Source organism: Taurulus bubalis, assembly GCF_910589615.1.
Source record: "Taurulus bubalis genome assembly, chromosome: 16".
Classification (NCBI taxonomy): Eukaryota; Metazoa; Chordata; class Actinopteri; order Perciformes; family Cottidae; genus Taurulus; species Taurulus bubalis.
In genome coordinates, this window is record NC_136604.1 from 2,106,035 (window position 1) to 2,132,944 (window position 26,910).

Below are 26,910 nucleotides of genomic sequence, written 5' to 3' on the forward strand. Positions count from 1 at the left end.
CAAAATTGCAAATTTGCCTCAGGTCTTCACAATCTACGACATCCTCTGTCCCGGGACCTCACATCGGCACAGGAAAGCATCCCTTTAACGGGGAGAAACGGGGAGACCGTGGGGATGCCATGTTGTAGAAATGTCTCCCTGTATACATGTGGTAATACATGTGGCTGAGGAACAGATGCTTTGCTTCAAAGCCGGACGCTGAGTCCGTTCAGTGAGGAGACGGCACAGAGCTTCCTGCTCCTCACCCTGCATGACTGCAGCCTGAGCACAGCCATGATGACCAGGAGCTGATGCTCCTCTATAGGAGACTAACCCGGGCCTCAAGCATCTGAGGGCATTCCTCTGAGGTTGGCCATGGCGGCCATTTTGTTCTCATGTTACATTTAGTGTGTGAGTGAGAGGGAGAGAAACGGTTTACGTAAAGAAGAATATTTAAAGAAAAATCGTCATCACTCTGAAGTTTGATGCTGTAATTGTAAATGTACTTAGTTGTGTCGTGTTTGTAGTCTGAACGTATGGAACAAGCTTTGTTGTTTGAACAAATAATTAAAATGACATATTGTAATAGGTATTTTATTACATATAATTGTTCGGCAGATTCCTGACTGATAATGAATGCAGTCTACTACTACAGCTGATGGAATACCTGGTTTACCGTGCTGATGTCTACTATGTTTACAACTTGATAAATACAGCTCTTGTTCTATAGAAGTGGAGTTTACCAGACCTTAGTCTTAACGCAGAGGCTGCTGGTTGCATTCTGGGAAATACAGGATCCATTGCTTTTGGAGCTACCTTTGGAATATCTTGCCATTTTAGTTCCTAACAAACCTGGAGGTTAAGGCACAAACGGGCATAAAAGCTGAACGTGCTCCACATCACGTCATCACACACCAGCACCAGCACGTTCCTGTGGATTACTTTAATGGGAACAGAGTATTTCTACTGTTCAGGACACGAGACTAACTCTTACACCAGGCTGCACTGTCACAGCGTGGTATGAATCAGAAATGGAATGTAACTAAGTACATTTCCTCAAATACTGTGCTGAAGCATAATTTCAATTCCTACTTCCTGCATTTCAAGGGGAAATATTGTACTTTTCACTTAACTAAATGTATTCATGAGTATATGAAACGCAATGCTGTACATACAATGAAACAGTGTAAAGGTACATTTAAGTTGCTCTACTGCAGCCAGCTACCACATAAAAAATGTTATTGCATCATAATAATGATCTAATGTTATAATAGTTATATCATGTCACCACTAAAGAGCCCATTTGGCTGCATAGTGAGTATTTCACTTTTATACTTAAAATACATTTTCTTGATTATATAATGACATACTTTTACTTGGGTAAGATGTTGAATGCAGGAGGTTTACTTGTCAGTGTGTTTATTATTGTGGTAATAGTACTTTTACTTCAGAAAAAGGTCTTGGTACTTCTTCCATCACTTGTAGGACACTGCCTCATTCTCTCTATCTGCCTGCACTACATCATCAGAATCTCTCTTCCTCTCCACCTCATTTAGCTTTTTAATATTATAAAAAAGTATAGCTATAGACCGCTTCATTTTTGGAACATGGTAATAGCTTAATGGATCATTTAGCGCATGCTCGACCATCCCTACTCGCTCCCTATTGCTCAACATTCAATTCAGTTTATTTTTGTGTAGGCCAAAAAAAATGAAATAAATCCGCTCATCAAGTTGATTTTTGGGACTTTGGAGGTGGGGATGAAACGGACAGTAGCTGATGTCTCCGGTTCCAATGATAATAATCATCATGCACTCTCACAAATGCAAAATGTTTACCCCAAAAATAAAAGAAAGTTGCATATCAGTTAATTGTATATAGCCCAGAATCACAAATTACAAATTTGCCTCAGACATCCCCGTCCCAGGACCTCACATCAGATCAGCAAAAAATTGAAAACCCCTTTCAGGAAGAACCCTCCACAGAGCAACAGAGGAGGATCCCTCTCCCCGGATGGACAGAAGCAATAGATGTCATGTGACCAGAATGAACAACGTAACAGAGTTACAGCACATTACATGAATATGACAGAAATTATTCATATAATGAGTAGTAGGCATGGATCCAGATAACCACGATCCATGAAGCAGAAGGAGGTAGAGAGGAGGGCATCAGCAGGGCCATGCAGGAGGCAGGGGACAGGAGGCAGGGGACAGGAGACAGGAGGCAGGGGACAGGAGGCAGGAGGCAGGGGGCAGGGGACAGGAGGCAGGAGGCAGGAGACAGGGGACAGGAGACAGGGGACAGGAGACAGGGGACAGGAGACAGGGGACAGGAGGCAGGGGACAGGAGGCAGGGGACAGGAGGCAGGGGACAGGGGGCAGGGGACAGGGGGCAGGAGACAGGGGGCAGGAGACAGGGGACAGGAGACAGGGGACAGGAGGCAGGAGACAGGGGACAGGAGGCAGGGGACAGGAGGCAGGAGACAGGAGACAGGGGGCAGGAGACAGGAGACAGGGGGCAGGAGGCAGGAGACAGGAGACAGGGGACAGGAGGGCATCAGCAGGGTCACAGTCTGCAGCCCTGTGTTTACATGTCGGTCGTGGCTGAAAGTGAATTAAACTATTCACTTTAAACTATCCAGAGTATTAACCCTGCAGTGTTAGCCGGTTAGATTAGACGTGATATTCCTTTTATTATTCCCGCAGTGGGGACATTTACAGGATTACAGCAGCAAATGGGGTAAAGTGGGGTAAAGAAAATAAAAAACTAGTAATATAAATACAGTAATAAGAAACAGACAGAATAAATATAACTGTTTAGCCTTTTAAATGCATCTGCGATGTGTTATTGAATTGCATGTCATTGTCTCTGCAGTACCTTTTAAACACATGATGCATGAACACAGGGCTGCGGAGCAATCAAATCCCCCTACACCTGAAATCTTCATTTTCCCAATACGACCTGTGGCTGTTCTTAAAATACAACATCACAACTGTGTGGAATTGGAGAAAAATGTTGATTTATTTACCAAATTGTCTGCTCAGAGAATAAGTGGCCTGTGTAGCTTAACAAGATATTGATTTGGGTTCAGGGTCCTGCCAATTTTGTGCAATGGCAGCCATTTTGCTCCCATAACCACCATTTTGACGGTGGGATTAATGGCACAAATGGAGGCGGTGGGTGATTCGCAGCACCGGATCAGTAATTGCACTTTTCTTGTGTGTGTTGTCTTTGGGTAGAGATGGGAAGTCAGAGCCGAGCCATCTGGCTCCTGCACCTCAGCGATAAGCCCGACATCCACCGATGAATCAAACTGTTGAAAAATGAAACGGATCGCCTCCCCCGGTCGTGTGTGAAAAGAGTCCAGGAGAAGGTGGAGGTAGTGGAAGTGGTGGAGGAGGTGAAGGAAGACTGGTGTGGAGTAGAGGTGCATCAGCCAAATTAATGGTGGTGATACAGATCGTGCATGAAATGAGCAGCAGATTTCACTGTGCAGTGGAAAATGCCCATATTACCATTTCACTCAGTCAGCTGGCAATTAACAGTGCTAACCTGGTGTTGAGCCTGGTGGGGTAGGAGAGGAGAGGAGAGGAGAGGAGAGGAGAGGAGAGGAGAGGAGAGGAGAGGAGAGGGGTTTACAGGACAGGGGTAGGAGAGGATATAGGTTTACAGGACAGGGGTAGGAGAGGATATAGGTTTACAGGACAGGGGTAGGAGAGGATATAGGTTTACAGGACAGGGGTAGGAGAGGACAGGGGTTTACAGGACAGGGGTAGGAGAGGACAGGGGTTTACAGGACAGGGGTAGGAGAGGATATGGGTTTACAGGACAGGGGTAGGATATGGGTTTGCAGGACAGGGGTAGGATATGGGTTTGCAGGGGTAGGAGGATGCTCTCTGCTGTGAATAACGGGAGTGTGATTGTGACGAAGGGGGCTGGTTTAATTCTTAGGAGGACATTTTAGGTGTGTGTGTGTGTTGGGGGATGGGAGGAGGGAATTAAGAGTTGGCATTACATCAGGAGAGAGCTGCCATCTCTGCCTCCTTTCTAGCCCTGTACACACACACACACACACACACACAGCCTACACACAAAGACTTGTGCGAGGATGGCGCAGATGAAGAAAAAAATCCCTCCGCTCTCCGTGTATCCTGGCTGTCACTCCTTTATTGCCCCATACACACACATGCCTATAGGCTCCATATCCACTCCTCATTGGCTGGTGTAGTATTAACAAATGAAGCTCTCAGCTCTGGCTACATTTAAGGGGCCCCTGAAAGTAAGCATGTGTTTATTTTTACAGTGAAAGAAGGGGGAGACGGAGGGTTTGAGGAATTGGGGGAGGGTAGCTGAGCAGGGAGGGAGGGAGGGAGGGGTTTCTTTGTGGTCCTCTACAGCTGGAGCAGGAGAGGCTTCACAGCGCTGCCTTCTGCTGGAATGCTGTGCCGTACGGGGACGTCTGATGTGTTATGACCGCACCGCTCTGCTTGGTACTCCAGTGTCACCGTCATGAGGGGTCTTCAGTCAGATTTAAATAAAAAAAGATGTCTACCTGCCCAACTTGTCTTGGTGCTGGGCTTATAAAAAGTGTGCCGCTACATTCGCCCTCTATCAACCGCCACCTTTGTGTCTCTTCTACCTCTCTCTCGCAATGTCTCCGTTTCTTTTCTTTGCCTTCATTGCATTGGCCTGGCAGAGCGCCCACAGCTAGGGGGGTGGGTTGAGAAGGAGAGATTGGGGGCGTGGCTTGAGAGAGTGTGTGGCTTGTGTAGCAGCTGACTGAAACAGTCATTATATTATGTAAAGGCAGGCGGCGGCCGGGAGGAAGAGGGAGGGGTGAGGTGCCAGTTACTGACGCGCAGCACAAGGCCAGCCCTGATTGGCTCATCAGCGCCCTTCTCAGCGGCGCTTTCTGGCTCATTAAAGGCGGAGGCTTCGGCAGAGAGGCTGCTTGTGTTTTCCCTCACAGCAAATGGAGGCGACGACTGAGCTCCTCCGCTGCGTCACAAATTAATTAGAGAAGAAGAAGTGGTGGGAGGGCCGTACTGTGCGCTCATTAAGACTCCTCCCTGCGTTAAAGAGGCGGCTGTAGATGTGATGGATAACGGCGACGTTATGGACAGAATGGAGCGATTAGAGCCACACAATAGATGAGGGCAACCGATAGGACGACACCAGCAGGAATAATCTGCTAATAGGCAGCTGATTAAGTGATAACGTGCCAATTAAATCTCTACCTGAATTACACTCGCTGACGCTGTGGCGTACGTTACATTTGTGCCTAATTCAGTGTCGGTCCAGGTGGTGCTCATGCCATGCTGCAGTGCTGGAAAGGAAGAATCAGCCATTTGCATGTTGTCTGGCTCTGTCTGTCATAATGGAGGAGAAGCCTGCACACACCAATATGCAAACTTTACATTACTGCTGACTTATGTCCATATTTATAGTGTGTAATCACTTTACAGGCAGCCATTGGTTTCCAATCTTTCTTTTCTTGGCAGACTCTTGAAGCTTGCTTGAGTTTTCAGTAATATTTTCTGTTCATGATTTGTAGAAAACAGGTCAATACGTTCCAAACAGGGCCACCACTTTAAAAAAAGACTCAAGGAATCAAAGCTATGTTTGTTTAAATTGTCACTATTAAAATACAAATGTAGTAATAGGTGTTAATGATCAGTGTCTCTTTGTTCGTAGTTTGAACGTGGGTCTACCCCTCTTTGCAGTTAGTCATTGTTCAATCCCACCACCAGCTATTATAGTGAAATAATCCTCCATCTTCCATATGAGATTACATACACTTTGCAAATAAGATTTGAACAGCCTGATTTATTGAGCGAGTCTCTTTGCTTGCCTTCGACACAAAGGTGTTTCAGAAACACTGAGTATATTCAGTAAATCATGGACTAATGGACCACAAGGGGAACTCGATCAGTTTATTCGGGTTGTGCATTGGCGAGCGCCTCACGTCGATACTATAGGACACACGCGTCACGATAAGAATTACGATACAATACGTTTATGCAATGTATTGTAATTTTTATCTAAAAATGTAAAAATAGCTGAAAATACAACTTGCTGTTGTATATGTAGTCTAATACCTACATCCCATATTGACTGTATGAATGTACATTCAGAATGTATTTGTGTTGCACAGAGTCACTCAGCGGAGAACACACTGAACTGAAATGCCATAAAAAAGTATATGAAAATACAGTACATATTATATTCTCATGTGTAACTGAACACTTTTTACTAAAATGCACTTGCCACAACTTTATTGTAAAACACATGTTCCTTTCTTATTGTGTCATTGACGTGAGGGCTTCCCTCTCTGGGGAGCGAAGCTTAGACGCATCTGGTCGCCTCTTTGTGAATCCTAGGAACTGCATTGCTGCACCCATCACGTGTCGGTGAGTCGGGACCACAGAGCGCCGCTTGCTTGTGAGACGCCATGTTGTGATTTTGGCCGGGTCATGTGACCGGCCGGGAGGTCACTGGCCTCAGCCCAGAAGGAACTAGGCAGCTATGATATGTAGCGCTCCAGGAGGGAGGAGGAGGCTGGTTGACGCACACAGGGATTCAAGGACATTTTAAAGCACATTTTCAAACGGTTTAAAAGTATTTATTTTGAAACGTATCCATACTGGTCGTGGACATTTGTCAATACGATAGTAAGCTATATTGATATTTTTGCACAGCCCTACTGCTTATGAGCACTGACAGCTGCTGCATGTGCATCCTGTAGCATTGTTAGCATATGTTAACAACATATGTCAGTCTTTCAATCAGAGGATCGGTGGTTCGAGCCCCGGCTCCGCTAGTCCATGTCGTTGCATCCTTGAGCAAGACGCCTAACCCGACCTGCTCCCCGTGGCTGAGAGCAAAAAGATGTAAGTCTCTTTGGATGAAAGCGTCAGCTAAATGAAATGTCATGTTGTCACGTCTGAGGCCGGTGCAAAGGGTTCACACGCTAGTGGTGTTCCTTTGGTTACACTCTTTAACCGACTGTAACCTCGTATCTGGTGCATTTATTGCAGGGCTCAATTGGAGTTTCCTGTTCTTCTGCCCACCCTCGTGGTGCAGATCCATGTTGGAACGCTGTTCGTCCAGATCTGATGTTGGACAACACAGTGCGTCCTTCTAGCTTAACGATAATCATACAACAAAAATTCACACCAGGAGAAATGAAAGACCGAGTCCAGATGAGACCCTGTTTCAGACACAGGGACTTCATAGACACTGAACACGTATGCAGTCTGACTTTAAACTAGTCACAGAGTTGAGAAGTGAAGATAGTCTAGTGACTTTCTGCTGGGTCATTTCCTCCAGCCTGTGCTCTGCTGCAGCATCTTGATTGGTTCAATGCTCTGTCAACCACCATCATGAAGCTCGTCACATGACTGAGGACTCGCTCAAGACTTGGCTTGTTGTCGTCCTTACCGAAGTCTGGAATGAATCACTTGCACACACGGACACAGAAGCATCAAACCTTTCACAAATGTACGTGTCACCATCAAGCACAGAGATCCAGGCTATTCTTAGCCTGCTGTGTTTAACCCACTTCCATCCGAGTGAGCTTACAATCAGCTGCTCATATTGTTTGGTAGTGTATTAATCCCTGTTGCATCCTGGCATCCCACTGCCCAATCCTCAGGTCACTGGAGTTGTATTGGTCTGTGAAAAGCCTTTTGCACACTGTTTGCAGAGGGACTTCACATTGGCAATGGTCTGTCTGCAGGACAGTTCAATAAGAATGGAGTTCATGGGGTTGAGTAAAGGATTGAGGTGACCCAGTGACACTGTTCCTGGCTGTGCCCAAATAAGGAGACTCAGGGACGGCCCTTCAGGCTGATTCATTGACTCAGAGGTAGGGAAGGGTCAACTTCACTGTTTTAGTTCGTCATGTGCCTCACTATCCTGCTTTTTCTTATCTATAGATATTTTTAGTTTTTATAAATACTCAATGTTGTAACTGCTTTTTCCCCCTCATTATACAATCATGAGTAATATGATTCCTTCGTCAGGCCAGTTCTACTGTCGAGTAGATGAGCTGGTGTGTAACACTCAGCACCACAGCTGAGTCAGAGCAGAGGACAAAAACAAGTCCCACTGCCCTCTGTGTCCACCACCCTCCTCTGTGTCCACCACCCTCCTCTGTGTCCGTCCCCCTCCTCTGTCCACCACCCTCCTCTGTGTCCACCACCCACGTCTCTGTCCACCACCCTCCTCTGTGTCCACCACCCACGTCTCTGTCCATCACCCTCCTCTGTGTCCACCACCCCCCTCTGTGTCCACCACCCCCCTCTGTGTCCACCACCCTCCTCTGTGTCCACCACCCACGTCTCTGTCCACCACCCTCCTCTGTGTCCACCACCCTCCTCTGTGTCCATCACCCTCCTCTGTGTCCACCACCCACGTCTCTGTCCACCACCCTCCTCTGTGTCCACCACCCTCCTCTGTGTCCACCACCCTCCTCTGTGTCCATCACCCTCCTCTGTGTCCATCACCCTCCTCTGTGTCCACCACCCTCCTCTGTGTCCACCACCCTCCTCTGTGTCCACCACCCTCCTCTGTGTCCATCACCCCCCTCTGTGTCCACCACCCCCCTCTGTGTCCATCACCCTCCTCTGTGTCCATCACCCTCCTCTGTGTCCACCACCCCCCTCTGTGTCCATCACCCTCCTCTGTGTCCATCACCCTCCTCTCTGTCCATCACCCCCCTCTGTGTCCACCACCCTCCTCTGTGTCCACCACCCTCCTCTGTGTCCACCACCCCCCTCTGTGTCCACCACCCACGTCTCTGTCCATCACAGGATTCAGCTTGTGAAAGTTCACTCTGTGTACAATGAAGCAGCAACCAGCAGACTTCCCAAGACCTCCAGGGTCCATGCTGAACATCTGCACGTATCCAGACTCTTACAGTGGTGTAAACTACTGCGTGTAACTGTTAGGGGAACTGTCCAGGTGTCTTTGACTCCTGGCTGTGAACTCCAGACTGACGCATTTACATCCTCAAATAGTAAAATTGTTTGCAATATTCAACCAGAAGAACCAATCACAGTAGGAAGTGGATAGATAGTCACACATGGTGACACAGTGCCGGTTGATAATTAGCAGTGTTTCCTTCAAACACTTATTCAATGTGTTTTTTTATGTGTTGCCATTGACACATGTTCTGCGTTGCCGTCATACGCAGTCAGACATCAGCAGCAGTATATTTGTGTGTTTGACATGATTCCCTGCAGGGGGCTTGAGATCCGGCTTGTTTGTGTTTGATGTGGCTCTGCTAACCCCGCTGTCTCCCGTCTCCTCCAGGATGGAGCGGATGTCCGAGGAGGCACTGAGGCTCAACCTGTTGAAGCGAGGCCTGGAGTCACCCAGCGAGCGAGAGGAAGCGCTGGCCAAGCGCCTCAAAATGGAAGGCCACGAGGCGATGGAGCGCCTCAAGATGCTGGCACTACTTAAACGCAAGGACCTCGCCGACCTGGCAGCCATGGAGGTCGGGGGGCCCATGGGAGACGGAAAGGGGCCCGGAGCCAGCACCCTCCACCACCAGAGTCTAATGGGTGCCGCTTATGAGGAGAAGCTGAATGGAAGCCTGAGGCTGGGAGGCCACGGCAGCCATCTTGGACCCAGTAAGAATGGGAAGGAAAACATGCTGGATGAGCCGGTGGATATGAGCGCTGGGAGAAGATGGTGAGAATACAGTGTTTACGCATAAGAAGCATTGAGACTCAAGAGTATCATGTCCACAGCTGTTCTACCAAGCTAGCTGCTCACTACCTAGAAGACTGTGATTTCACCAATAGACAGACTCAACACTTTTTTTTGTTTTAATTGTACAGCAAAGTGACTTGTATATTGTTTATGTATATATCATACATCATATACATGTAATGATACAGAGCGGTTCTTACAGAAACAGATATGCAGAGAGACACCGAATTAGCTTAAAATCATTTGACGGTTAATGTGAGATACTTTCAGGCCACGGTATCCTAATTTGTTCCTAGTTACTGTTAGTTTGACAACCTAATCTAAAATGTATATTTTTGCTAAGAAAAGGCTTTCCGGAATCCTTCAAATTGACACAGTCTATGATACTGTACCATATCGTAGACTGTACCATATCATAGACTGTACCATATCATAGACTATACCATATCATAGACTGTACCATATCGTAGACTGTACCATATCAGTAGACTGTACCATATCATAGACTGTACCATATCAGTAGACTATACCATATCGTAGACTGTACCATATCAGTAGACTATACCATATCGTAGACTGTACCATATCAGTAGACTATACCATATCGTAGACTGTACCATATCGTAGACTGTACCATATCAGTAGACTATACCATATCGTAGACTATACCATATCGTAGACTGTACCATATCAGTAGACTGTACCATATCAGTAGACTGTACCATATCAGTTGACTATACCATATCATAGACTATACCATATCAGTAGACTATACCATTTCGTAGACTGTACCATATCAGTAGACTGTACCATATCAGTAGACTGTACCATTTCAGTAGACTATACCATATCGTAGACTGTACCATATCAGTAGACTGTACCATATCAGTAGACTATACCATATCGTAGACTGTACCATATCAGTAGACTATACCATATCATAGACTATACCATATCAGTAGACTATACCATATCGTAGACTGTACCATATCAGTAGACTATACCATATCATAGACTGTACCATATCGTAGACCAGGGGTGGCCAACCAGTTAGAGACTAAGAGCCACATTTTTTACTGTGTTACCGCAAAGACCCACATCATACCCACACCCCCATGTGGTCTGGGGCAGTGGTTTAACTGGTCTGGCTGCAGGACCACCATCACCCTGAATGACAAGCCGCGACCAAAGCGAGGAACATTTTCAACTTCTCAATTTGATTTAATGAAAATATGGCGCCGTTTGAAAGTGAGATAGAATCACAGTATGCCAAACACAGAAATATTCCCTTTCACACTCAATTAAAAACCCAAAAGTGCTTCTTAAGGATACAAGGTAATACAACACACATAATAATGTTATAACTTCAGCCTTTTTGAACATAACAAAAAAAAAAAGGTTGGGAATGAAGCAAACTATCACAAATAGTCCGATGTGTAAACTCACGCAAGTAAAGTGTTGTGAACGCAGCATTGAGGAGTGTGTGAATATTCAATTCAATTCAGTTTATTTTATATAGCCCAAAATCACAAATTAAAATGTGCAATCTGGAACATAACATCCTGTCCCGGGACCTCACATCAGATCAGGAAAAACTCCCCAAATAAAGATAGTAAAAACCATTTCACAGGGAAAACAGGAAGAACCTTCATAGAGCAACAGAGGAGGATCCCCCTCCAGGATGGACAGAAGAATAGATGTCATGTGACCAGAATGAACAACGTAACAGAGTTACAGCACAATACATCAATATGACTGAAATTGAATAAATTGCACTCTGCCGCATTAAAAAATCCCTTCAAAATAAAAGCACAGGATTTTTTTATTTATTTTTTGCCCATGTAAAATGACCGTCCTGACAGACTGAAAACGGGTCGCGATTTCATGGCTTTCAAGCCGTCGCGCCTTGAGTTCGACACCAGTGGTCTAAAGTATTTGCAAAATCAATAAAAAGATTAAAAAAAAAAAAAAACACAAACTTCGATATGAACGCAAGAGCCGCATGAAACCAGGCGAAGAGCCGCATGCGGCTCGGGAGCCGCGGGTTGGCCAGGCCTGTCGTAGACTGTACCATGTCGTAGACGGTAGCATATCAGTAGACGGTAGCATATTGTAGACTGTAGCATGTCATAGACTGTAGCATGTCGTAGACTGTAGCATGTCGTAGACTGTAGCATATCGTAGACTGTAGCATGTCATAGACTGTACCATATCAATAGACTGTACCATATCGTAGACTGTAGCATATCGTAGACTGTAGCATATCGTAGACTGTAGCATGTCATAGACTGTAGCATGTCGTAGACTGTAGCATGTCGTAGACTGTAGCATATCGTAGACTGTAGCATGTCATAGACTGTAGCATATCGTAGACGGTAGCATATCAGTAGACGGTAGCATATCAGTAGACGGTAGCATATCAGTAGACTATACCATATCGTAGACGGTAGCATATCAGTAGACGGTAGCATATCAGTAGACGGTAGCATATCAGTAGACGGTAGCATATCAGTAGACGGTAGCATATCAGTAGACGGTAGCATATCAGTAGACGGTAGCATATCAGTAGACGGTAGCATATCAGTAGACGGTAGCATATCAGTAGACGGTAGCATATCCCAATAAATTTTCATCACCAGCTTACACCGTGGGAAAGAGTTAACGTTGTAGATGAAAGGGGACTGGTCAGCGCCGTGGCAGCAGCTGCCGGTCACAAGGTGTCCAAAGCAGAGCGCTGAAGCCTGCCTGCTTCATGGGCTCTTTACTCCAGGTGGGACCATCGTTTCTGACTCTTTTTTTGCAACTCCTGAAGTGGCTCCTTGCATTAGAAATAATCCTGGTTTAAGGCTCTGTTCAGCCCCGGAGGTAGCAGCCCAAGTTGTCCCATGGGGCTTTGCAATCTGTACAGCATCAGCACCCTCTGTCCCTGAGGCCGTTACTCAGCGGCTTTTTTCTTTTTTAGATGCAATCAATTCACACAATAATATATTTTTCAAAATTGTTGTTTTTTTTGAAGACATCAAGCAATCCCACTGTGCAGACGGGACATGTTGAACGATGCTCATCCACCCTCAACACAGAGGCTCTGCAGTCTGAACCAAGACTTTAGTTTTCCTTGTCTTACTCCTCAAAGGAAACTCAATAGAAAGGCTTACAGTAGCTTAGGCCTCACATCCGTTGACCTCAGACACAGACGCTGCTCTGGTCAGTAGGATCCTAGCGCTGCTGCCGGTAGACAAACATGAAGTACTGGGCGTAATAGATTTATTGAGACTGAGCCGCCAGAAGGTTTAAGGTTAGTTGCTTTTATTCTGAAGGTATTCAGAAAATAAGTAACTTCCAAAAGTTTAGGCGAAACAATTACTTTTATATTTGTATTGAAAGGCCTCAATAGAGTCAGACTTCTTCCACAGGAATGGATGTTTATATATTTTATTTACAATTGAATGAAATCACGTAAAGATCTTAAAACTGAAAAGCCAAAATCTCTGACTACATGAGAGCCTTCTGGTTCTCCTCTGAGCTCAGGTGCATCCTGGTGAGCCTTACCTTAAGACTTGAAGGGGCCTGTATACTGAATACTGCACCTCGTCCTTGAAACTATAATATGATGTTTCCACCACGTGATGGACTTACATCACTTCTTACTGTTCACATCATCCATACGAGTGCACATGAGCACAAAAGAAAGAAAATGATCTGATCTTAACTAACACTTGCACTTAAATTTAGCTTTGAACAACAAATGGTGTAAGAAACAAAACACAGTGTGAGAGAGTGATGCAGCTGCAAGTGTTAGTGCAGTCACAACAACCAACCTGAACAAGGTGGTAAGGCATGAAGGTGGATGCCTCACCAAAACTCTGCTAAACGTTTGCTCTTCTTGTTTCCCCCATGTAGCGATGCGGACCATGAGAGACGAACTCCGTCTCCAGATGTCATCATCCTGTCAGACAACGAGGCGTCCAGTCCCAGAACAACGCCTCGCCCTGAGGAGCGCCTGCACCAAGCCAACCTGGACCTGTTCAAGGTGAGCCCTCGGGAATGTAATGGACAGCTGTGTTGCACCGCCAGGACATGACGTCTGTATTGTCCTTGGCTCATTAGCATAATTAGTTATCTAGGAAGAAATGAAAGCTGCTCAACATGGCTGTACTACACAGGGCTGTCAGTGGCACCTCACACGGGAAACCATAAAGAATGCAAACTTTTAATTGAGTAAGGAATATTAAGAGAAACATAACACACCACCTCAGAAATAATGTATAAAATGAAAGAGACCTCCTTTAAGTAGCTACTATAACTCCTTGTTTTAGGCAGGCTGTTTAGTTCAAAGTGTGTGTTCCATGTTGTGTGTGTGTGTGTGTGTGTGTGTGTGTGTGTATTTTCTCCAGGGGAAGACGGGAGAAGAGCGGCAGCAGATGATCAAAGCTCTGAGAGAGGAGCTGCGTCTGGAGGAGGCTCGCCTGGTGCTGCTCAAGAAGCTGAGGCAGAGTCAGATGCAGAAGGAGAACGTGGTGCAGAAGGTCAGTGCTGCTGGAGCACTTCTTCCACTGCTGGACACTCTGCAATAAAGTTATATATAAGAGTATATATATATATATATATATATATATATGTATGTATATGTGTGTATATATATGTATATGTGTGTGTGTGTGTATATATATATATATATATATATATATATATATATATATATATATATATATATATATATATATATATATATAATCATATATTGGCTTTTTCAATCTGCAATGGTAGTGATGTTTTCACATGAATGCATCAGTATTTTAATTTAAATCCAATCAGATAAAATATTATTCAGAAATGGAGAATTCTGCATAACAAGTACTTTTGGTACTTGCAGTATATTTTGATGCTAAAACTTTTCTTCCGTAAAACTTTAAACAGGACTTTTTCTAAACTGTACAGAGGAGGATTCTGGCCACATGTTCCCTCATTAGTTAAAACCCACTCAGATAAATGGTTTTGTATTCTGATCCCAGCTGGACCAGGATGACACAAAGGGAACATTGACGTCCTTTTTATGTGGATTTCAGTGCTGATGCTAAATGTAGTCCTCTAAAGAAATCCATTTCCCAGAGGAAGCTGACCTCCTGCTGTGTTAACTGCTCCTGCGTGGGCCGGGACGCTTCGGTGACGAGGAAACTAAATAAACTCACAAAATGTCAATGAGAGAAATATTCGTACACCTAAACCCAAAAATACAACTAAATATCCGAGTCAGCCAAAACATTGTATTGTAAAAAGTCTATTGTAACAGATCCTTATCCATAACATCTGTTCTCTTGGAAAGGAAGCTTTTGAGCAGCATTGTGACGACTATAAAAGCTGAGAGCATCTCTCTAGTCTGCGTCAGGTTAGGTTAGGTTGAGATGAGGTTGAAAATAAGCAAAATGTCCCTTAAGTAGCATCTCCATTCCTAATGGTATTCACAGGATATTACAGTGTGTAGTGGGAAATAACAAGTGTCAATCAGATGTATTAAAGAAGAAATGGCTGATCACGTTAGAGCTCCCCAAACCTGACTTCAAGATCAGAACTCTTTTTTTACTCTTTTGTGGTTCGTGCTTAAGTCACTACTGAGAATAATTCATAAAAAACAATATGCTGTGTCAGTGTTTATATTCAGCCTCTATACAACAATCAGACTTCCTTCACACCAACGCACACACACTCCTTCTACATGTTTGAATGCTCTAGTTTCCTTTCATCTCACTAAAATATGTGATTACATGTAGTCAGGAACAGGGCCTTTTCAAAGTACATGTATGTGTAGGTATGACCAGCATTGGTTTGTAAAGTGGAATCTTCCCCAGCTTTACTGCATTTAAAACACACAGCGCATCACACGATGCGCTCTGATTGGTGGACTGGCTTCTCTGGTCTGCTGCTACTGAAGTGTTAAAAAGGAGAAACGAGTAAAGTCTTTGCTATGCTCTTTTCAGATTAGCTGTCATTATGGTTAAGATGTGAATGGATACTGTCATCTGATCTGTTGAAGTAACTCCTGCAGCCCGTTAATGCTGTGGTGATGTCTGCAGGTCCCAGTGGTCCAGAACTCTGCCTCCTCTGTGCAGCCGCCTCCCATCCACAGCTCTCCTGGCCTGGGGAAGCTGCCGGTGAGGCCGGGCCTGCACAACCCTGAGCCCCAGAACCTCCGCAATGCACAGGTTTGTGTTCCTCTACATCACACCTCTTCCCCTCCAGAGGATGCATTACTGCACGAACAGTATAGCGATGGGTTAGAGTTTATCCATCGTCGTACGCTTATCCATACTGCTTATTGGTTCGGTTCCTTGTCTGACGCTGGGAGTCGTTTCAGAGTAAAGCACAACTCCACCCATCCTGTAAAGACACAGAGTAGTAGTAGTAGTAGTAGTAGTGGTAGCAGTGGTAGTAGTAGTAGTAGTAGTAGTAGTAGTCGTAGTAGTGGTAGTAGTAGTAGTAGTAGTAGTAGTAGTAGTCGTAGTAGTGGTGGTAGTAGTAGTAGTAGTGGTGGTAGTAGTAGTAGTGGTAGCAGTAGCAGTGGTAGTAGTGGTAGTAGTAGTGGTAGTAGTAGTAGTAGTAGTCGTAGTAGTGGTGGTAGTAGTAGTAGTAGTGGTGGTAGTAGTAGTAGTGGTAGCAGTAGCAGTGGTAGTAGTGGTAGTAGTAGTAGTAGTAGTGGTGGTAGTAGTAGTAGTAGTAGTGGTGGTAGTGGTAGTAGTAGTAGTGGTAGCAGTGGTAGTAGTAGTAGTGGTGGTAGTGGTAGTAGTAGTAGTAGTAGCAGTGGTAGTAGTAGTGGTAGTAGTAGTAGTAGTAGTGGTGGTAGTAGTAGTAGTAGTAGTGGTGGTAGTGGTAGTAGTAGTAGTGGTAGTAGTAGTAGTAGTAGTGGTGGTAGTAGTAGTGGTGGTAGCAGTAGCAGTGGTAGTAGTAGTGGTAGTAGTAGTGGTAGTAGTAGTAGTAGTAGTAGTGGTAGTAGTAGTAGTAGTAGTGGTGGTAGTGGTAGTAGTAGTAGTGGTAGCAGTGGTAGTAGTAGTGGTAGTAGTAGTGGTAGCAGTAGCAGTAGTAGTAGTAGTAGTAGTAGTGGTAGCAGTAGTGGTAGTAGTAGCAGCAGTAGTAGTGGTAGCAGTAGCAGTGGTAGTAGTAGCAGTGGTAGTAGTAGTAGTAGCAGTAGCAGCAGTGGTAGTAGTAGTAGTAGTAGTAGCAGTAGCAGTGGTAGTAGCATCCCTATGACAGTATTTGTCCTGAGGGAATCAGGTGGGAAAACAACAAGCTCTCTCTCACTCCACCAATTGTTGATTGTTGATTGATGCTCTCAGGGCTTTAGAGACCTCAGGCTTCATGTATGACTCCTGAAAGTATAGCGACATGTAGCCGTGGGCGTCCCACCCTTAATGTTTTAATGTTTGGATGACTTTTGTCACTTGAGAGTTCGCCTTGACAAGAGTATGAGATTTCATTTTTCAGTGGTATACAGTAGTTCATTAGCAAATAATAAGATGCGGGTACACTACTCCTTTTGTTGGAGCCTCTCAGCGCTGACTTTAGGATCCTGTGATGCTCTAAATCACTGGAGGACTCTTCAAGCTTGGTTTTGGGAGAGGACTTTATTGTTGTCACTTTTTAACTCAAATGTGACTGTGCTTAGTCTTGTCTTGGACTTGTGGGTCTTGAATGTTCATTTGGAGGATTCCTAACCTTTTCCAGAGGTGAGCATCATCCGTCCCCAGGCTCCGGTTCCCCAAAGCTCTCATCTCTGGCCCTCTGAGTGTCTGTATGTATGTGAGGGTAAAGGTTCAGGCAGAGGAACATGAACACGCTGGTGTTGCTCAACACAGGACTGGGTTTAGTGGAGACAATGAGTCTGTGAGAACGCTATGCATGTAGAAGGTCCTGCTCAGCCTCCTGCTGGAAGCCTTTGTTCTTGCATGACGTAGCCCCGTTCCTCCATTACATGTTGAGATGGTATTAAATATTCAGCAGATTTCTGTGTCTTTGATATTCTGCCTGGTTTGTTGTGACTTTACTCACCAAGCAGCTGTTGCCCTCTGCTGCCCACACGGAGTATAGCATCTGTCTACACGGGACACACTGGTTCAGAGTGCATGGAGGGAGCGCTCACCTCCATGTGGATGTATGCAGATGAGGCATTATCTCATGCTAACTTTGCTGGATTTAAGAGAAATCTACAGATGCAAAGAAACATGGTAGTAAAATAAACACACATGTGTTTGTTGGTTGTTTTCTCTCCACTGGTCTGAAGGAGACTGTCTTGCCTTAAAGAGATGTAGACAGTTACACACACTAGTCAGTGTATTAGGTCCATCTAGCTCCAGCTAACACAACCACCCTGCAGTGAGTCCTCCCTCCATGACCGCTATACAGTAATGATTTACATTTTGATATTGTTATTCATACCTCATAAATTGTATGGCATCGTCATACCGACAGGTCTTTCTAATATTATGTCCACAGTATTTATATCAATGATGGTGGACTAAATATTAGAAAGGCATGTCAGTGTAATGCAATACAGACCAGCACCAGCTAAAGTTGAAGGTTAGCATTTAGTGCAGGACCGTTTGACTAGCTAGGTGAGGTCTAGCTGTGTGAGTTCTAGCTAGGTGAGTTCTAGCTAGGTGAGTTCTAGCTAGGTGAGGTCTAGCTAGGTGAGTTCTAGCTAGGTGAGGTCTAGCTAGGTGAGGTCTAGCTAGGTGAGGTCTAGCTGTGTGAGGTCTAGCTAGGTGAGTTCTAGCTAGGTTGAGGTCTAGCTAGGTTGAGGTCTAGCTAGGTGAGGTCTAGCTGTGTGAGGTCTAGCTAGGTGAGGTCTAGCTGTGTGAGGTCTAGCTAGGTGAGGTCTAGCTGTGTGAGGTCTAGCTAGGTGAGGTCTAGCTGTGTGAGTTCTAGCTAGGTGAGTTCTAGCTAGGTTGAGGTCTAGCTAGGTGAGGTCTAGCTAGGTGGTGAACAGGACACTGGGTGTTCAGCACCAGAACCGAGCCGCTAACCAATCACCTGCGAGTCAAATCCCTCTGATACCCAGGAGTCAACACACTGCTACACTGCTTTTGATATTAATTCAAGCAGAATGTAATGAATGAAGAGCAATGAATGACATGTCTCCTGTATGTTGAGCCTTTCCTTTCTTTGTCTCCTCTCTATAGGGTCACACAGTCATTAGGTCATCAGCCAACGCCAGCCTGCCCCCGATGATGATGTCCCAGCGGGTCATCGCCCCAAACCCAGCCCAGCTGCAGGGCCACAGGATCTCCTCTAAGCCGGGGATGTCTCGCTCCGGCTCCAACAGCATGGGCAACCCCGTCAGCTACCAGCAGGTAGACACAACCATTGTTTCTTGTGTTGTAGTTTTAATTTAACATTACAAACATCAGTAACAGTAACTGAGTGGTGGAGAGCGGCACATTAGGAAGACGAGTATTCATACACGGTGTGCTTTACTGTTAACTGACATAATAAGCTCCCATAGTGAATCAAAGTGAAACCAGAACTTCAGACTCTGTTCAGGAGGTAAAAAAAACTCTAAAATTTGCAGTCCAACAACATAACCTTGCACAGTGTTGCTTATTTCATTTTTTGCGACATGTAACAAACACCATTTATAGTTCTAGCTTTCCTACTAAAGGTTCTTCAGGTGTTTCCAATCTAATGAAAAACAGTTGAGTCATGTTCATTCTCTAAAGAGAGACTCAACCCAATAGACCTGAGAATAATCCGTGTGTATTGACCCCTGGCCTGACACAGGATGTGTCATCTAAACCTCATGTATAGATATTAACACACATCGTAGCTTTGTTTTTTTTTTATGGGGAGATAGTAGCAACATCTCCTGACTTTAATGTAGCAAGGTCCGGCAGATATTTATTTATTTCCTCACTCACGCAACTTGTGACCGCAGTGTTCAGACCTTCGACTTCACTTTCCTAAGCAATAGAGCATGTGTGTCTCCCTGCAGGCCAGCCAGCAGGTGGCAGCGTCCCAGCGCTCAGGCTCCAGTGCCATGTACATGAACCTGGCCCACATGCAGGCGGCTGCAGCCGGCGGGGTGGGGGGCGGCCTGGGCGGAGCCTCGGCCGTCAGCCCGTCCACCATGTCCAACTCGGCCGGAGGAGGGGTGAGCTCCATGGCCGACCAGGCCAGCAGCCAGGCGGCGGCCAAGCTGGCCCTGAGGAAGCAGCTGGAGAAAACCCTGCTGGAGATCCCTCCCCCCAAACCCCCGGCCCCGCTGCTCCACTTCCTGCCCTCTGCCGCCAACAGCGAGTTCATCTACATGGTGGGTCTGGAAGAGGTGGTGCAGAGTGTGCTCGACAGTCAGGGTAAGCAGCCGACAGTTCAGATTATTCTTTTAAGGTCTTCAAACCTGAGAGACCAAACTGATGGATGCACCAACATTCCTCTGCAGGTAAACTCAGAGGGACGCTGGGGCGCATGGAGCCGTTCTTCTGCGCCCAGTGCAGAACCGACTTCACCCCCCACTGGAAGCAGGAGAAGAGTGGGCGGATCCTCTGCGAGCAGTGCATGACTTCCAATCAGAAGAAAGCTCTGAAGGCGGAGCACACCAACCGGCTGAAGAACGCCTTCGTGAAGGCCCTGCAGCAGGAGCAGGTCAGCAGCACCGGCCTGCGCAGCCAATACATGCTTCTAGTGTTCGTATTAGCATAAGTATCTATTACACTGAATATCATCCTGATATTGCACCCAACCCTTTGAAATAAGACATTTTGCTTTGTAGTAAAGGGTTTCTCTCACTGCGTTCTGTGCACATTTGCGCCTTGAAGGAATGAACATGAGAGCAGTTTAACATGGTAACACGTCGGCCAGCATTACTGTGTTTGAGAGGCTCTCCCCCCCGTCCCCTCCCCTCCTGGGCGGTGGCTGAGCCGTGGGAACTGATGGTCTAAAGCTCCACTGTAATGTACCTAATCCCCACACCTCCTCCTTCTATGTTGATGAGTGTATTCTGTCTCGTTCACTTTGCCTTTACCCTGCCGCCATTTCCATGTGAGCCCAATCGGTGCTGTGCATGTGCAACTCAACAGAGATAAGAAGGAAGAGACATGACTCAAGTTTATTTCATTTACAGACCACTTAAAGACGATTGCATAGATTTAACTGGACAGCTCATTTCCTATGGATCCAATGAGGCCCGATATATTCATGTGCGATGTTCGTCACCATAGTAGCCATGTCATTGTTACTGTATAAAACTACTAATTTTACAATGAAACGGCCTCATGAAACTTTGAAACCATAAACTACAGTTTACTTTCAGAGGACCTATAGCTTTTCTAGGTATATTGAAAAGAAGAAGTTGCAATTCTTACTGAAATCACCAAATGTCTAGAGTTTCTAATCATCAAATCACAGCATGACTTTACTTATGGCGTTCCTCAAGGTCTCTGTGTTTTAACGTGGGATTTTGTTGGGATTTTTGTAAATGATTTGGTGGGAAAAAAATGTTAGATTAAGAAAACGGCACAAAGTATTGGATGCCCTGGTGTATTTAGTGCACACTGACCTTGATGGACCTTGAGTTGTATTTGTTATCCTGCCAAACACAGCGAGTAGCGACGTTACATGACGGGGTTTGCTCTAAAGCAACTATTGGCCACAGTGTGTTGAGCGGTTCTAATCGGTGTGCGTTCCTAAATGTTCCTCCATGTCAGGAGATTGAACAGCGGCTGCAGCAGCAGGCGGCCCTCTCTCCCAGCTCGGCCCCAACCGGCCCCAACGCCTCCAAGACTGACTCCATGATCCGACATCATGCACTCCGCCAGGTACAGCGAACCCGCTTCACACGTGACTGTAGTGTTAGTACGTGTGTCTGCCTGTAGCTTTGAAATGATCCTCTAAACCAGGTTTTTAGTGGAAGCACTGCTTGGTCTGGGTAATGACACTCAGCTGCTCTTTGGATCCTTCAGGTCTTCGTCGGGGTCAAGTACATTGGTCATTTAAGTATATTTTGCTATGTAGAATAAAGGTATTTACATTTTGTGCCTAGGATTGCTTGTCCTGGACTTGCGTTTGATTGTTTTTTGATTCCTTATCCCAGCAATGAGCCCTTCACAAAATTAGTGAGCAAATCTTTTTGGATCTTGATAATGCGTAGCATCTGCTCTCCACCACCGGGGATGTGTGCACTGTGTGGCGGTGATGGTGAAGTTAATGTCTGTGCCGTCCTCAGGCGCCCCAGCCTCAGGCCTCCATGCAGAGAGGTCTGTCCAACTCGGCGCGGGGCGTCCTGTCCAACTTCGCCCAGGCCTCCCAGCTGTCAGTGGCCAGCAGCCTCATGGGAATGACCAACGCCAAGCACTGTGGCAGCGGGGGAGGCGGCGGCAGCAGCAGCAACAGAATGCAGCATGACAGCCGTCGCCAGATCTACAACATCCCAGGTACCGTGTGTGTGTGTGTGTGTGTGTGTGTGTGTGTGTGTGTGAGAATCAGCTCATGTTAACCAGGAATGACCCCATCAAGTGTTTTCGTCTCCCGATTCCGATCCATGTCCAATCTGACACTTCTGTTTATTTCAGCTTGATTAATTATGCATCTGACACATTTAAATAACAGCTGTACTCAATTTGACAAAGTCCCATGAGCCTCTTGGCCCCAAAACCTGCTTGAGCCAAGCTCCTGTTTCAAAACTATGAAGTTGATCATTTTCTGTCTTTAAATTGCTGCTACTCAACACCAAATTTCCCCTTGGGGATTAATAAAGTATATATTCATTCATCTTCAGTTATTGATATCAGAATAAAGGTTTAACTGGACTGTAAAACATGTTTAAAGACACTCGGTCCGGTCTCAGTGTGGAGTTACAGAGTTGAGCTGCTTCCCTCACATGACCTTCGGCCCAGTAGAAAGCAGGCTGCACTTTAACACACCGGTCTCCTTTCATTCCGTCTTCCAGTTACTCAGAAGTAACATTTGTTAACTTCAACGTTAACTTCTTCTGGCTTTTTTTTTTCTTCTGTACTTAACAAGCTGGACAACTACATGTTTAGCTATGCTAAAAGCAAGCTAGCTTAATGGCTTTTGAAATGGAAATGTGGAAAAGTCCGTACCAATCCTACTGACTGGTGATCCCTGACTTTATCTCTCATCTAAACGGTTGACATTGGTGGTTTTGAGTGAAATTTCTGTTGAACACAATGGAAATTATACTGTTTCTCAGATAATGCAAATTAACAAAAAAAGTATCATGGTGGTCTTTTATAGTGCGGTATTTATTGAGCAAGTTGAGTTGGATATGTGTCAAATGCCAAGTCCCTTGGACTCGCCTTCGGGAGGCCGGCCTTGTTTTTGTTGATTATAGAGCCACCATCAGGCCAGGGGTCAGATTTCTTGCACTTAATTTACAGTTATGTAAAGCTCATTCCAGTTCCCAGCATGCTGAGCGATTCCATTAGACAACAAATAATGATATTTGATATTAATAATATGAATAACCTCTTGGGGGTTTGAACTCTATTAAGCATAAACCAGCATTAACTCAATGGGGCTAAAAGCGTGTCTCTAACAAAGCTGGTTTTAAATAAATCAATGGTTATTCTGCAGGTTAATAAATAAGCCCTGAGGCTGCAGAGTCAGTCAGGTGTTGATAGACGTGTCTGTCTTGTTCCCACAGGGTTAAACATTGCCTATCTGAACCCAGCGGCAGTTGGAGCCCATAAGAGCTCCAGCTTAGCAGACCGGCAGAGAGAGTACCTGTTGGACATGATCCCTCCTCGATCCATATCGCAGTCCATCACCGGACAGAAATGAGCCCCACTGAAGCCCCCCATCCGGCCCTCCTACCCCATATGAAGCACTCCCAGATCAACAACACCCCGCCCAACACCCCGCCCCGCCAGCCCCATCGCATGCAGTGCCTGTCCGTGTGCCTACCTTAAACCAACCCGTGAAAACCCACCAAGTCGGACAAAGACACTAAACTGTCATCTCAAATGTTCTTATTATAGTAAAACTCTTCTTCGTCAACGTTGTTTAACAATTATAATTCCCATTATTATTGCTGTTGGTAGCACTATTATTATACCTGCAACTACCATTTTTGCTTCAGTTATTCATTATGCTTTTTTCTCTTTTATAAGTGTTTGGTCCGTTTCTCCTTTCCTTTGGGCAGCGCCGCTTCAGGCCGAGGTCATGTAGGTTTCTTTCTCCGCTCGATCATAAAGCTTAGATGTGACTATTGCTAGTAACAGAAGATCAACAGGGTGCCGTCTGGTTGCTATGCAACATAAAGTGTAACAACTTTGAAGCTTTGTAAAAAGTGTTAGCTCGCTAACGTGGAGGAACAATGTGGAAAATTCAGATAGGAACCAACCCAAGAGCGGCATTGAGAGCAGAGCCCCGTACTCGTGTCCTCCAGTTTCAAGAAGCTCAGCTTCAGCTCCAACACCTTCAACCTGGAATCGGATGCAGCATCACACATTACGAGGAGAGACCCTGCTCCCTTCAGAGCAACTGGAAATGACTGACAAAAGGTGCAGATGTGTACAGAAGAGAATCCTATGTGATCAGAGTTCGGACAACCTTTTTCTTTGCTAGTCGGCTCCCACCATTCCCCATCAAAAGGTCCTCATCGTTTCTTCATTTCAGATCTCGGCCTCTCTCGCTACAGATTTGAACAGTTACCCGGTGGATGTAACTTTAACTACATACTGTAGTTGTACCAATCAGGATTGACAGACACGGCTACACCTTCAGCGCACCAACAGGCGACTAAACTCCAGCAAGGAGGGAGCTAACAGGCTGGAGGACGTTGTCTACAAACTCACCCAGTATTCAGAGGGATGATGGCATCTGCCCCCCGCTCCTAAATACCTTTTGGTTATCCAGTATGCACAGACTGAACCCTTTTTACCCAGCAGCTCCTCTTGGCACCACATGTTCGTTGAGAAAGTGAAAAGAACTCAAATCTGAAGGAAGAAATGCATTTCATGCATCCAAACCACAGATTCGGTATCTAGAAACCGAGCAGCCTGGGTCCCTTTCCTTGTTATGTTTGGGTTTTTAGACTGTTTTCTGATTGTTGACCCATCCCCCAACCTTTTCCTTTTTTTTTTTTATATGGGTAGTTTGTTTGTTTGTTTTGCGGCGTCTCCTCATGGTGGCATACCTGAGAGGTTTTAGCCCCCGGAGACGATAATAATCATCATAGCTAAAACAGAAACTATTGAAATATCTGTATGGATTGTGTATAGATACCTAGCTTCAGAGGGCGGGAGAAAAAAAAAGGATGTGGATTATATCTTTTATGGGAGAGACATGGATCAATCATTGTGTGCATGCTATGCACACAAGTTGCCTCACTCCAGAGGAGCACTTTGCATATTTCCAATTGGGAAAACATTTTTTTTAAAAGAGGAAAAGAATGTTACAATTGAGAGTGGCTGAGGTCTGGATGCCGGCTAGCGGCCGGCCAGAGGGTCTGGGAGATGTGCCGAGCGTTAAGGTGTGCTTTACAGGTGACAAAGGGTTGCTTTGCCAGTGTCGCTGTCTGTTAATGCTGGACCTCAAATGTCAGTTTCCATATTCCTCGCCCCAGTGCCCCTGTCTGGAAACCCAGTTAAAGCAAAGCTAATCTCCTTTTCAGTGCAATGCATTCAATCAGTGGGTCACCACCAGATGCGGCTGCAGCAATACGAACCAGCGCCATCCTCTTTGCTCACGGCCGCCGATGAACTCATGCTCCAGTTGTCCAGTTTCATTCAGATATTGGCTAGTTTGACCTCTGTTGTCATTAGAACATTTCATCCATTGAACTCTTTACTTAGTTCTGTAAATAGGATCATTTAGAGGCAGTAACGTTCCCCAGAGCTTTCTCCAGGTTCCCCACCAAGACATGGGATGTGTCATAAAACCCATTTTATTTACTATAACTATATGTACACACACACACACACACTACTACACTCACTAACAACACTCAGTGTTCAATGTGCAGTATTAATCATGGAGCATGGTGACAGAAGGACAGAACTGACTATCCAGCACATTTCATGAGGAGGGCTCAGATTACAAAGAGGTCCGGTAACTCTTCACTACTTCATCTCTGAAGTCATGTCTCTGATTTGGATGAGGTGCCATGCAGTGACTTATTTTAAGATGACATGTATGCAAAGTCCAATCCACGTCAAACATCTTCAGGCAGGTGCGTGTAAACGTTTCAAAGAGAGCATCCCGATGTTGGTGTGCTGGAACAACATGGCACAGGTTCACCATTGACACGAGGCTGACGCTGCAGAGGGCGGCCATGTTGGATTCATTCAGTTCTTGGGCAACAGCCGATGCGTTTCTAACAAACTGTTTCTCTTTGTTCGTGCAGTTTGCATGTGTGAGTGAGTGTGAGTGTGTGTGTTTGTGTGAATGGGGCGGTCCCCGATTCCTTTTGTTTAAATGAAATCGCCACATGTTTGGTGAGATTACACTCGCTCTTTAACTTTGAATCCTCTGTAAAACCTTTGCCAGGTTCTTTGCTTTCTGACTAAATGTCTGCAAACCAAGAGACGCCGTCAGCTTCAGCTCTTTGTTTGGTGTCAATTAGCAAATGTTATCATGCTAACATGCTAGACTCGGATAGTAAACGCCTACCTTTTTAACATAGTCATTGTGAGCATGTTGGCGTTCTGAAATTGGCATTTAACACACATGCTATGCTAAGCTAAGCCACACGGCTAATTGCGGCTGTAGTCTTTGTTAAATCTCTTTCTGCTGAATGGCTGATGCAACAATTTAAAAACTATTTCTAAAAGTATGTATTTTTTTCTAAATGGCTAATACGTTTTACCATCACCCCCTCAAAATGGGGAAGAAACTATAGCACTGTGTGTGTGTGTGTGTGTGTGTGTGTGTGTGTGTGTGTGTGTGTGTGTGTGCGTGTGCATGTATGTGTGTGTCTGTCTCTCTCTCTCTCTCTCTGGCCAGTCTTGCAAAGCCTTCATCTGGAACAAAGCTACCGTCTGTACCATAGATGCTAGCCGTGTTGGATTTGCCCGTTAGCTAAGCTAGTTAGCTAAGCTAGCTATCAACCCCCTCTTGTTTCATTGCTCAGTGTTACTTCTCATTGAGGGTTTCTGTCCGTGGTCACACTGTGGATCAGCTCTTCAGATTGTTAGTCACATCTAGACCTCAAACGCAACAAAAGACTTGTCCCCTCTAAGTCCCGCCCCTTTACACTCTGCTCCA

The 26,910-nt window shown here is 45.4% G+C and overlaps 1 protein-coding gene across 1 annotated transcript; it reads left to right on the top strand.

Annotated features, from left to right (window-relative positions):
• Positions 1 to 9,298: 9,298 nt before the first annotated feature.
• Positions 9,299 to 23,484, top strand: gatad2b (GATA zinc finger domain containing 2B; the record flags this gene model as incomplete). Its single annotated transcript, XM_079231624.1, has 10 exons — positions 9,299 to 9,678; positions 13,600 to 13,729; positions 14,094 to 14,225; positions 15,771 to 15,899; positions 18,870 to 19,040; positions 19,679 to 20,039; positions 20,126 to 20,328; positions 21,390 to 21,500; positions 21,908 to 22,115; positions 23,348 to 23,484. 10 exons carry the CDS (start codon positions 9,299 to 9,301, stop codon positions 23,482 to 23,484), a joined length of 1,962 nt encoding a protein of 653 aa, XP_079087750.1.
• Between the last annotated feature and the right edge of the window lie 3,426 nt (positions 23,485 to 26,910).